Source organism: Lynx canadensis, chromosome X, assembly GCF_007474595.2.
Source record: "Lynx canadensis isolate LIC74 chromosome X, mLynCan4.pri.v2, whole genome shotgun sequence".
Lineage (NCBI taxonomy): Eukaryota > Metazoa > Chordata > Mammalia > Carnivora > Felidae > Lynx > Lynx canadensis.
This window is the reverse complement of record NC_044321.2, coordinates 9,907,154-9,919,978: the sequence shown is the minus strand read 5'-3', so window position 1 is coordinate 9,919,978 and position 12,825 is coordinate 9,907,154. Positions and strand designations below refer to the sequence as shown.

Sequence of the window (12,825 nt, the reverse complement as noted above, 5' to 3'; positions counted from 1 at the left end):
GGCTCATTGAACTCACCCTAGGGTCTTCCCTTCCCTTCTCCCCTCCTCAACCAGCATTCCCTGAGATCACCTCCCAGATCAGCTACTTGCTTGGGGTCAGCTTTTGGGGACCCAAGACTAAGACACAAAATAAGACCAGAGAGAGTAAGAGCCCAAAGTTCTAATCCAGTGACTTGACTAAATTCAAAGTTATAAATGATGGCTGTCTCTCGCCCTCTAATATTATGGATTTAATTTGTTCACCCCTCCAAGCGGAAATGATTTTGGAATACTTAGTTCACATAATTTAGAGCAACCTTTAAAGACCACAAGAAATTGGTTACTTGCTAACTTAAACAGTGTACAAGGGATAGACTACTCTCAACAGTTTTAGATCTAAAAAAAAAAAATAAGTAACATTAAAAACAATTTTTTTTTACATTTTATTATTTATTTTTGATAGAGACAGAGCGTGAGTAGGGGAGGGGCAGAGAGAGAGGGAGACACAGAATCCGAAACAGGCTCCAGGCTCTGGGCAGTCAGCACAGAGCCCGACGCAGGGCTCGAACTCATGGACTGGGAGATCATGACCTGAGCCGAAGTCGGACGCTCAACCGACTGAGCCACCCGGGCGCCCCAGTAAACACTTTTTTGTAGGAAAATATTAGTTAGAACCCGAAAGGGAGTCCAGTGGCCCTTGGGATTTTATCCACTGAATGGCAGTAAGTGGCAGGTTTCTGTGGGATGGTGATTGAAGTGAAACATACAGGGTAAATGTACTAAAATAAGATGACCTGTATCCTTTTTTCCACTATGACATTAGACAACCCCCAAATAATAGAGAAGTGTGCTTTCCAGCGTCCTAACGGGTGTCTAGAGTATATGTGGCTGATGGTCTCAGACATGGGCATAAACCTGTACTTTCAGGAACTTTCGGTCTAGTCAACAAGCAGACTGTGATGAGTGAGAGAGAAGGAGGTCAGTAAAGGGGAAAGGAGGAGGAGTGGAGGCCGGCCCTCCTGCTGGGCTACCTGTACAAACTCTTCCATTCGGCGCCAGGCGGAGCCCCGAGGACGGACACAGACAGCGAGGCCCTTCCTCTGTGTCTTCGCAGCTGTACTGGCAGCTTGTCATGGCACACGTCCTGGAGTCTGAAAACGTAGGCAAGGATTAGCCGAGGTGATAAGAAGTACTTACTGAGGAACCATCTCTGCATTCTAGGACATTCGGCGGGACACCTGCAATGTATTATAGGATAAGCACACTGTCTGAGACCCGAATGGAATCTGGGCAAGGGTGGCCTCTTGGTGGCCCCCACGGTCTGTTCTGCGGGCCGGTGTATTGAATTTGATCGTCTTTAGGTCGGCACGTCCCTGGCAGTTACCAGAGACTGCATCTTCCTCTCCTCTCGTACATTCTAAAGTCATTTTTAAAAAAATGTTTATTTATTTTTGACAGAGAGAGAGAGAGCCGGAGACACGGAATCCGAAGCAGGCTCCAGGCTCCGAGCTGTCAGCACAGAGCCCGACGCGGGGCTCAAACCCACGAACCGCGAGATCATGACCTGAGCTGAAGTCGGACGCTCAACCGACTGAGTCCCCCAGACGCCCCTCCTCTTGCACATTCAAATCACTCTTCACGTCACCCGGCTGGCGTCGCTACGCTGAAATGCAACTTCTGATGGAGATGATCAGTCTGAGTAATTAGGGCAAACAAAAATCTATCCCTTGTACACTGTTTAAGTTAGCAAGTAACCAGTCGTTCACATGGCTGTATTAAAACATGCGGCAAATAGGACCGATTGGCTGCCCGAAAGCCATCCTGGACGCCTTTTCCTCTCACCACTACCGTCGTAGAGGCTGGAAAGCCAGTTACGTGTCTTCATCCCGGCTTCCTCTGCAGCAACAAAGGGTGGCCATAGGACCCAGCCGTGGCCAAAGAGATATACAGAGAAGTCTCCTGGAGGGAGTGGGGCTTCCCCAAACATGCTGCTGCATGACAAAAAGGGACAAGGACGAAAGAGTCATTCACTCATTGACATCACTCCCCTTTGTCTAGCACGCCTCAAATGCGTGTGTGATACCTGGAGCTGGGGCAGCCATCCTGTGACTATGAGGTCACAAGCATGAGCATGAAATCCATACCCTGAGGATGGCAGAGATGGAGTCCTTGCCGAGCTGTTCTAGAACTGTGTGCCTCCCGTTTTTTCAGTACCTGAGATAATTTAGGTGGATTTTCCGGTTACTTGTTGCTACACGTAACTTGTCTCCCATAAATGCATTTCCCTGGCACAGGCCTACTATGTATGGATCACGCGTGTCTACTATAGGCAAGTATGGTGAATATACTCCCTTTATCCACCATGGGCATCCGTAACATGCCCATCACTCAGCGGGACAAGAGAGACTGCCAGGAACCAGGTGAAATAAAATTAGGAAAGAGGTCCAGGGCTCCCTGGACACTCTGAGCTATAAACAGGGAGACACAGGCAACAGCTTCCATATACAGAAATAGACAAAGAGGGTAAAGGATACACACACAGGTCAAGGTAATGTAACAAACACCCACCAATGGTAACATTTCTAGTTTATACTCTTTTCCTCTTGAGTCGCCTCTTAAGATTAGTCTTCAACATTTACCTAATTCTATCTTTCCGTTTGGGAAAAGATACCTTTCTTGGCACTGGTTAGGCTTTTCGTGGAATGTTTCAGAAACATCCATTAGTATATATCTATTTAAAAGTGTTAAGTGATCACTGTAAAAGCCTAGATGGTAATTCCCATGATGGGGTAGGGAGGGAGGTTCTGACAAAGTTCTATTTGGTAGGTGTTAGAGGGTTATTCTTGCCTTATGAGAATTCATGAAGCTACATATAATATAATATATAATATCATATGGATATATATATATATATATATATGGATGGATACATATATATGGAGATATATATATATATGGAGATATATGTATATATATGGAGATATGTATATACACATACACACACACACACATACATACTTGTCTTTGGTGGGTTTAATTTATAATATTAAGGATTTAAAAAAAAAAGACTCTGAATGTCTGCTTTATCTCTTAAGCTTGCTTGCCAACAGAGGATCTAGGTGACTGGTGGTATTGGGCGCTTTGCCAAGGACCGAAAGCACAAGGACCCGTCAGGAGAGCAGCAAGCCACGCGCTAGCCAGCCAGGACTGTGACACTGTGGCAAAGCCCCGGATGGGCTAGGGAGTCCTAAGACTCTGTAACCACAGGGAGCTAGCAGAACACCTAAGCTCCAGGTTTGCTGGGGACAGCAGGACAGAGCAAAGAGAGATGGGAGGGGGGAGGAGGGGAAGAAGGGAGGAGGGGGCGAGGGGAGGAGGGCAGGCAGGCAGGGAGGATGGGTTTGCCTGTCGGCTGTAACATTAAACCGAAAAACCTTCCCTCTCAATAAATGAATAGATGTACTCTCACCCTCCCACGGGACATGGGTTTCTCTTTATCAAAGAAGGGCTTTTCTTTTCAGGAATGTGAATCGGAATGTATTCCCAACAAGAGTCACTAATCTTTGAGCATGGGGCAAGGGGCGTGAGAAAGGCAGTTGGTGGGAAGAAGATGGGAAGTGGGTGGAAAGAAGATGTCCCAAGATGGAATTTCAATGTATCACCTTCCCAAGGCAATATGCTCATTTTCAGGAAGAAACCCCATACAACCCTGCATATAGAGATATGTAAGTTCTTTTTCTTCCCAGTTAGCTGTTTTCTTTAAAAAGCCAGTGTCCAGAATAGGCAAATCCAGAGAGACAGAAAGCAGGTTAGGGACTGTGGGGGAGCTGGGGGAGGAGGAGTGGGCAGTGATTGCTGATAGGCACAGGGTTTCCTTTTGGGGTGATGAGGATGTGGTGACGGTTAAAATGGTGAATTTCACGTTTACTTGTTTTACCACCTTCCCCCCCTCCCCGCCCCAACTGCTCAGATGGCAAGAATCTAGTCTCAAAGGATGACGGAGAGCAGCCTGGCTGTTGAAACTTACTTGCACACGTGGCATCCGGCATGAGCACGTGGCTGCTCAGGCAAAAGCACTTGTAGCTCCCGTGTGTGTTCACACATCTGTGTTGGCACGGCCGGGGTTTTAGTCCACACTCATTCACGTCTGCACGGGGCAGGGGGAAAAGGGAGAAAGGTTAACCGGATTGGAAAACATCAAGATGTAGGATTGGGTTGGCCTCCCTGGCCCCCACCGGTGGGGGTGGGTACAAGGGGCAACGAGTCGCCTCTTCTCCAGTCATCATGAAAACTCCATCCTGAAGGACGAATGAGCGTGCGGAGCGAACAGGATGATCACGCGCCATCGGAGGGGAGGCAGACGCGCACAACCACTTTGGACAACTGTTGGGCAGAATGTACTGAAGCTAGATACAGATTTACCCAAGGACCTAGCAGTGCCTCCCCTGGGGAGATCCCCAACAGCAACATGGATATGTGCCCACCAAGAAAACACGTGCTAAAATGATGACAGCACAGAGGCTGATATATACAGGGCTTGAACTCATCAACGGTGAGATCATGACCTGCGCCAAAGTGGGGCGCTTAACCAACTGAGCCACGCAGGCGCCCCGACAATAACACTATTCTTAATCGCCCCAACCTAGAAAGAATCCAAACGTGTCCCAACAGAAGGAACACTATATGGCAATGAGCCTGGACAGAGTACAGCTACAAACACAATGGATGAAGCTCACAGACGTGAGAGCGAGTGGAAGAAGCTACGAGACAAACGAGTACATTAAAAATCAGGCAAGGGGCGCCTGGCTGTTTCTGTCATTAGAGCCTGCGACTCTTGATCTTGGGGTGTGCATTCGATCCCTACATTGGGTGTAGAGATTACTTAAAAATAAAATCTTTAGGGGCACCTGGGTGGCTCAGTCGGTAAAGCATCCGACTTCAACTCTGGTCATGATCTCACGGTTCGTGAGTTCGAGCCCCGCGTCGGGCTCTGTGCTGACAGCTCAGGGCCCGGAGCCTGCTTTGGCTTCTGTCTCCCTCTCTGCCCCTCCCCCACTCATTCTCTCTCACTCTCTCTCTCTCTCAAAAAGAAATAAAACATTAAAAAATTTTTTTAAAAACTAAAAAATAGGGGCGCCTGGGTGGCGCAGTCGGTTAAGCGTCCGACTTCAGCCAGGTCACGATCTCACGGTCCGTGGGTTCGAGCCCCGCGTCGGGCTCTGGGCTGATGGCTCAGAGCCTGGAGCCTGTTTCCGATTCTGTGTCTCCCTCTCTCTCTGCCCCTCCCCCGTTCATGCTCTGTCTCTCTCTGTCCCAAAAATAAAATAAAAACGTTGAAAAAAAAAATTAAAAAAAAAAAAAACTAAAAAATAAATAAAATAAAAACGATACAGGAGGGAAATAAAACGATCATGAGGAGAGGAGCTTATCTTTGGAAATGTGGTCACGTGGGTCCCTCATAGCTTAACTCCTTGAAGGAAGATACAGAAAGGAGAAAAGAACCAAGTTGTACGTAACACCACAATTCAGCAGGGCAACAGGCAAAGCGTATCCTTGAAAATAAAGAAGTGGGAATTGGAGAAAGCTGATGAGACATAATGGGAAACCCAGAAACGCCCCATCACTTGGCCCTAACTCAGAGGTAACTCACGCGTCGCTTGGAAGAAGCATTTGGGGGAAAGACGGCATAGCGGAGGGCTGAGGCCTGTCACCATTAATGGATACATCCGGGCTTTGATCAGGCCACCCTGGGGGGCAGAAAGGCTGTGGGGGGGGGGACAGACAGTTCCAGACCTGAGCCGACTAGACCACTCCCTCGACACTGATATTTTACTGGGAATCGAACACCAGCATGAAAAATCTCTTCTCTATTCCAAATCTCTGGTGGAGCCATTTCGATACAGAATCCAAGACACGAGCGAGAAACAGGTTTTCTGGCGCGAGCCCCTCCGGTGAGGGACACTGCTGCACGACGACTTAGAAGAGCAGGATCCGTGACGCACGTCTCTCCAGCAGGTGGACACGGGGGGTAAGAAGCACCGTAGGGCACCGGCCTCTGTGCTGGTGGTGGGATGGAAGAGGCTCAGAGGTCCCCGCAGAGGCCGCAGGCCCGGCAGTCCCCTCGGCCTTCGGAGCTGATCTCTGGGCTTAGCAGCAAGGGCTGGGGATGGCGGAGTGGAGTGTGCCTGCCCTTCTCTGGGATCCCACCTGTTCATCTGGAACCCCGGTGGCCTGAAGGACAGCTCAACGTGATCTGTGGCTCTTTGCTCAACTGCTCATAGGGCTGGGGACACTTTCTTCAGGCCAGGGTCTCTCAGCCGCAGCACTGTGGACACTTGGGTCAGAGCATTCTTCGTGTGGGGTCTGCCCTGTGCACTGGAACATGATCGGTAGCATTGCTGGTCTCTACCCACCAGACGCCAGTAGCACCCCCCCCCCCCAATGCCTTCAGACACTGCCAGATGTCCTCGAGGGGGAGCTTCCCAGATTTAGCAAGTAAAAATATGGGATGCCCAGTTAAAGTTGAATTTTATTTTATTTTATTGAGAGAGAGAGAGAGAGAGAGAGAGAGAGAAGCAGGGCTCACCCAAAGTGGGGCTCGAGCTCACCAGATGAGGGACTCGAACTCACAAATCATGAGATCGTGACCTGAGCCAAAGTCAGATGCTCAATGGCTGAGCCACCCAGGAGCCCTAAGTTTGAATTTTAGATAACTAATACTTTTTAATTTTATTTTTTGAAATATTGTTAATGTTTATTTATTTTTGGGAGAGAGAGAGAAAGACAGAGCGTGAAGGGGGAGGGGCAGAGAGAGAGGGAGACACAGGATGTGAAGCAGGCTCCGGGCTCTGAGCCATCAGCACAGAGCCCGATGCAGGGCTCGAATTCATGAACGTTGAGATCATGACCTGAGCCAAAGTCGGACATTTAACTGACTGAGCCACCCAGGCGCCCTGACTAATACTTTTTTAGTATACCTATGTCTTGTGCAGTATTTAAAACGTTCATACACTATAATATTATCTGTTGTTTATCTGAAATTTAAATCTAACTTGAGATCTCTATTTTATCTGGCAACTCTTTCTGGGGAACAAGATTGCCCAAATTGAGAACCACTGTTCTCATTATTATAAATACTCTTTAATATCCTCAGATAAATAGCTTATGACAAGTCACAAAGTATCTTTTTAAATACGCTAATTATAATTAAAGATATTCATGTCAGGGCACCTCGGTGGCTCAGTTAGTTAAGCGTCTGACTCTTGATTTTGGGTCAGGTCATGAGCTCGCGGTTTGTGAGTTCGAGCCCCACGTTGGGTTCTGTGTTGACAGCGCAGGGCCTGCTTGGGATTCTGTCTCTTCCCCTCCCGCGCGCTCTCTGCGTCTCTCAAAATACATAAAGTTAAAAAAATGTGTACGTCATTCACCCTGACAATTCTATTTTCAGACATTTTTCCTATAAAAATACTCAAGGGTACAAGGATACGCAGAGACTGACATCCGATTTAGTATCGCTTGTAATGGTGAGAAATTGGAGACAAGGTAAATGAGAGCAGTTAAATAAAATCTTTTTTACACAAATGATAAAAGCATTCGCATCGGGGCCTAGGATACAGCCTTAAAAAGCACGAGCTAGCTCTGTATGCGCTAACATGCAAACCGGCCCACGAGAAACATCCCTGTTTGCACCATCACAGAAACAGATCACAGGTGCTCAGTTCGGCACTCCCACTTAAAAAACGTGTTTTTAATTTTAATTTTTGAGAGAGCGAGAGGGGAGTGTGCATGGGGGAGGGGCAGTGAGAGAGGGAGACAGAGGCAGTGAGAGAGGGCTCACGATGTGGGGCTTGAACTCACAAGCTGCAAGAGAACGACCTGAGTCGAAGTCCAATGCCCAAGGGATTGAGCCACCCAGGTGCCCCAGTCCCACTTTTTCATTTATATCCTTTTGCATCGTTGGGTTGTTTTGCTTTTTTTTTTCCAGTAAAAATATGCATTTGGTAGCATAAAAACACAATGAAAATTGTTTTATGTATTTATTTCATTTATTTTTTAACCATTTTTTTAAACGTTTATTTTCGAGAGAGAGAGAGAGACAGAGCATGAGCAGGGGAGGGGTAGAGAGAGAGACACACACACAACCTGAAGTAGGCTCCAGCCTCTGAGCTGTCAGCACAGAGCCCGACGCAGGGCTTGAACTTACAGATCACGAGATCATCACCTGAGCCGAAGTCGGATGCTCAACCGACTGAGCCACCCAGGTGCCCCACAATGAAAACTGTTTCAGAAAAGAAAAATTGTTTAGAGAAAAAAATATTCTAGAGGCCAAAAAAGGCCTTTTGTCTGGCATCTTAACAAAAAGATCAGAAAGACTTTTACATTTTTCTAGAAGAGATGGATTGAAAAATCTAGTCCTGAAACCCTTTTCATTCTAAGACTCGGGTTAAGTCTACAAAATCCCGGGCGCTGTCCTGTATCACAGAGCCCCCCGCAATGATTGTGTTGCTTCTGAAAGCCCCGGGGAAAGGTTGGTACTGGGACCCTGGCTTGTGGTACTGACCTTGACTGCACGTCTTTCCGGTGTATCCCGGGAAGCATCTACATTTGTTCGGTCCCACGCACTCCCCGAACTTGCATCCGGGCTCACACAAAGCTGTGGAAAGGAAAGACGTTTTGAGCAGGAGTAGATTGCACAGAGAAATGCACGTGTGTCACACTCAGCAGCCTTCTGTACGGCACAGAAATCCGGGGGGCCGTAGAGAGGACGATGTGCTGCTCCCTCTCGGGTCTGTTTTCCCCTTCGGGATGCTGGGGAGCCCTCTGCCTGTGAACGAGAGCACTCGCCCCGTCCCGCACCCCCATGAACGCAAGCTTTTCCAAGTTTATCCTCACTTTGCTTAGCCCCGCCAGGCCTCCAAGTGGCATTCCAAGATCAACAAAGCCTCCCAGACCACAGCCAGATAGGTTTGCATCTAAACACAAAAACATTTAATAAAAGAAGTATAACGTGGGAGCTGGAAGAGAGTCCAGAGTAATTCTAGGTCAAGGTCCTCCTCCTTTCTGTCACTCACCTCTCTTTTCTCTTGCATATTGTTTCTCCTGTTTTTCTTTGGAATGAGCAAACTCTATTTCTTTATAATGTTTTATTTATATTTTGAGAGACAGAGAGAGAGAGAGAGAGAGAGAGAGAGACAGTGCATGTGCACGCGTGCGCAAGTGGGAGAGGGGCAGAGAGAGACACAGACAGAATGCGAAGCAGGCTCCAGGCTCTGAGCCATCAGCACAGAGCCCGACGCGGGGCTCGAACTCACGAGCCGCGAGACCACGACCTGAGCCACAGTCGGACGCTCGACTGACTGAGCCACCCAGCAAACTCTATTTTGAAAGCTGTACGTTATCAGTCAAAAGGATCAGCCTAAGGATGGTGATGGTGATGATGGCGTGAGGCAGGATATGCTTTTTCTGTGTCATTATTTTGTTTTGTTTTGTTTTAATGTTTGCGCCCAGACGCCTGACACAAATGAGGCCCTCGCTTAATATTTGTTTGATGAAAGAAGTGACAGGAGAAAGAGCGAGGCTGGAGCGTCTGTCTGGGTTGGAGGCAAGCAAAAAGAGTCAACGACGGTGGGAAGTTTGAGTCCGGCTCATAGGAAGGAGACGGGGAGATGAAGTAGATCAGAAAAAAAGGAAAATGAAAAAACCCAAAGAGAGGAAGAGGCCAAAGGAATAATGAACGAGAAAGGAGGTAGGTAAGGAGTAGAGAGCCCTTAGCAGCTTCTGGATCTAGGAGGAGCCCAGGAAGCAGCTGGGCCCTGAACGGCTGACTCGGCCATTGCCCAGGAAGGCCACCTACCTCCCCTCTCGTTGATTTCCCGGCTCCATAGGTCTACCTCTAAGCACGCCTGTTCCCAAAGACCCCAGCCTCTTCCCCCTCCACCACAGACCCTATTCTTTGTTAACGTCCACATTTATCTCCCAGTTACCCGGACTCAAAATGCCAGTCATCGCTATTATCTCTTGTCCCCAAACCAATCCGTTGCAACACCCTATCCCTCCTTTTCCACCATCATTCCTCGAACAGGTCTTTATCTACCTAAAGGGAACCACGCTGCCCACAGATGTCTGGGACATTACCCTGCACCCGTCTGTCTCCCGCTTCTCCCCGCCACAGCCCTGTGACCAAGTGCTTGACTGGCATGGGGTCTCACAGCCTAGCCCCTGCTTTGGGGGCAGGACAAACTCGGTGGTGGGGTTAAAATTCGAGCTGCCCGGGGATCAAGCCGAAGGCAGACTTCTCTCGAAACCACATCTTTGCCTGGCTTCCTCCCCTGCTTCCCGGCTCCCTTACAGATCTCTCCGGAGAGCGCCTCTCAACAGATTGTTTGTCCAGGAAGCCCCCTTACAGGCTCTGCTCCTAGGAAATCTGATGTCAGATACGACATTAAGCCGATATTCCAGAAGCACAGCTCTGATCATGCCAGGCCTTGCGCAGAAGTCACCAGATATTATGAACTGCCTCTAGGATACAGTATAGGTACCATCACCATGGCCTGGCTTCACCTTCGTTCATTCCCTTGGCCTACTCTGTTCCCTAGACATAGGCAACCCTGTGGTCAAACTAGATTGCCTACTCTTCTCTAAATCTACCCTTTTCTGGGGCGCCTGGGTGGCTGAGTCAGTTAAGTGACTCTCTGATTTCGGCCCAGGTCATGATCTTGCGGTTCATGAGTTTGAATCCCGTGTCGGGCTCTGTGCTGACCGTGCAAAGCCTGCTCAGGATTCTTTCTCTCCGCCCCTCCCCTGCTAGTGCACACGTGCTCGCAATCTCTCTTGTTCTCAAAATAAATAAATAAACATTTAAAAATTAATAAATGTGGGGCGCCTGGGTGGCTCAGTCCGTTGAGGGTCCGACTTCGGCTCAGGTCACGGTCTCACAGCTTGTGAGTTCGAGCCCCGCGTCGGGCTCTGTGCTGACAGCTCAGAGAACGGAGCCTGCTTTGGATTCTGTGTCCCCTTCTCGCTCTGTCCCTGCCCCGTTCATGCTCTCTCTCTCTCTCAAGAATAAAAACATTAAAATATTTTTTAAAATAATAAATCTACCCTTTCGGCCTCTTCTCACCCACGGGCACCCCTTTTTCACCCTCCAATGGTTAATATCCTCCTGATCCTTCAAAGACTACTCTGCATGACCTCTGCTTCCAGAAGCCTTCAGGGGTTTCTCTGGCCATGTGTGAATTTGAGAATTCCACAGACCTCTGGCGGGCCTCTCCCATGAAGCCGATCAGGTACCATCTTATTAAATAATTAGACATATATTTGGTTTCTATCCTTGACTTGCATCTCCTATCTGATCCCAGTGCCTTCAGAACACAGACTTAAACATTCATCGTTGTTCCTCCCGCTGCGCTTAGCGGTGTCGTGAACGTGTCAGACACGCAAACAGTTCTGAGTCATAAGTAAAATAAAAGGTGCAGAACTCTGACCAGGGCAACCTTTTATGGCTCTGAACAAATCACAAGTGAGAAGGTCAGGAAAAAATGCTTCCCGGCAAATTGCTTTCACTTCTGGAGACAAAAGAGAATTCTGCTTTCCAGCGTCTATTTTGTTATGGATGTGTTCTTGGAGAGGCAGCCTTAAGTTCAGATGTTAGGAAAAGAAATCTGTTACTTTTTTGAGCCTTGAATACCTCTGATGGCTCCCTCGAAAGTTATTTTCAATGTGGGCCAGAGAGGAAAGCCAGGCCCAGGGCCAAATAGAACATGAGAGAAATGGTGAATAATATCCCCGCTGCTCTGAGGTCAAAGCTTCAGCAAGATGTTTTCCATTTACAGTGACTTCGGATCTGTGATTCGAACAGCCAGGGTCCAGCACAGGAAAGTTTGGTTTATGTCTACAATGGCCTGAGGTTTAAGTGTCCTCCAGCTAAAGTTCTTGTCCATCCTCCCTAGATTCCTCCAGATTCTCGGTGGGAACGCGTTCATGGACAGCTCTCAGCTCTGTATCTCATCGCGCTAAGTGCCGTACATTTGAAGGGTAATGATGTCGAGCTGAGCCATCCCGCCAAGAGCTAGAAAGTGCCAGCGTGGAGTCAGGGCCTCTGGAGGAAGGAACAGACAGATGGAAGTGACCTCCCAGGTCTGGGGTATGATTCGGCTTGTTCAGGACGTGCGTTCTCGCCTCATTACCATTCAGCCCACACTCTGGCTTGGGAATCAGAGGTCTGGCAGTCGGGGGCTAATCACGCTGTTATTTGGTGCTTCAAGGAGATGACTTTACCGTCAAGAAGGACCATGCAAATTGGATGTGATACAACACGGATTTCAGATACAGAAATCATCGCAATGCAATACCTGAACCTTGGGCTCGGGCAGCAGGGGGAGGGGGGCGATGGTCCCTCCGGCTTGCCAAACACGCACAGTGAGCATTTCGCTTGAACCCTGTGCACGTGCTCTTTTAACATCTTGCTTTAAAGCCTCTCCTGCCTGTGGTAGTACGTTGTCCACAAAAACATCGAGAATGTGACCGGCTGGCTGCGCCACGGCCAAACTGCTCTGATTTAGGTACAGAACAGACCTTACCGCCCTCATTTATTCACCAGAGACGTGTCAGTTTTATGGCAGTAGGTGCTGGGGTTTGTGCAACTGTGAGAGATTCCAAAGCATGCGCTCCACGTGGTTTTTGCCCCTTTCCACCTGACTGGCTTCAAATAAAAATGTGCTGTGTCTCGAAAAAGAATACAGCAACGTTTCATTCCTGCGTCACCTGGTGCTTTCGGGGACAGGAGAGTTACTGGTCCTTTCCGAATCAAGGGTGATTTATGAGGTATTTTCTATGCGTGCCAGGGAA

The 12,825-nt window shown here is 48.5% G+C and overlaps 1 protein-coding gene across 1 annotated transcript in view; it reads right to left on the bottom strand.

Annotated features, from left to right (window-relative positions):
- Positions 1–12,825, bottom strand: part of EGFL6 (EGF like domain multiple 6) — a 56,251-nt gene that overhangs the window by 19,325 nt on the left and 24,101 nt on the right. The window contains exons 3-5 of the mRNA XM_032592247.1: positions 8,540–8,632; positions 4,007–4,126; positions 1,011–1,130 (exon numbers count right to left, since the gene is read on the bottom strand). Coding sequence (XP_032448138.1) covers positions 1,011–1,130; positions 4,007–4,126; positions 8,540–8,632 — 333 coding nt within the window. The remainder of the gene's footprint in view (positions 1–1,010; positions 1,131–4,006; positions 4,127–8,539; positions 8,633–12,825) is intronic.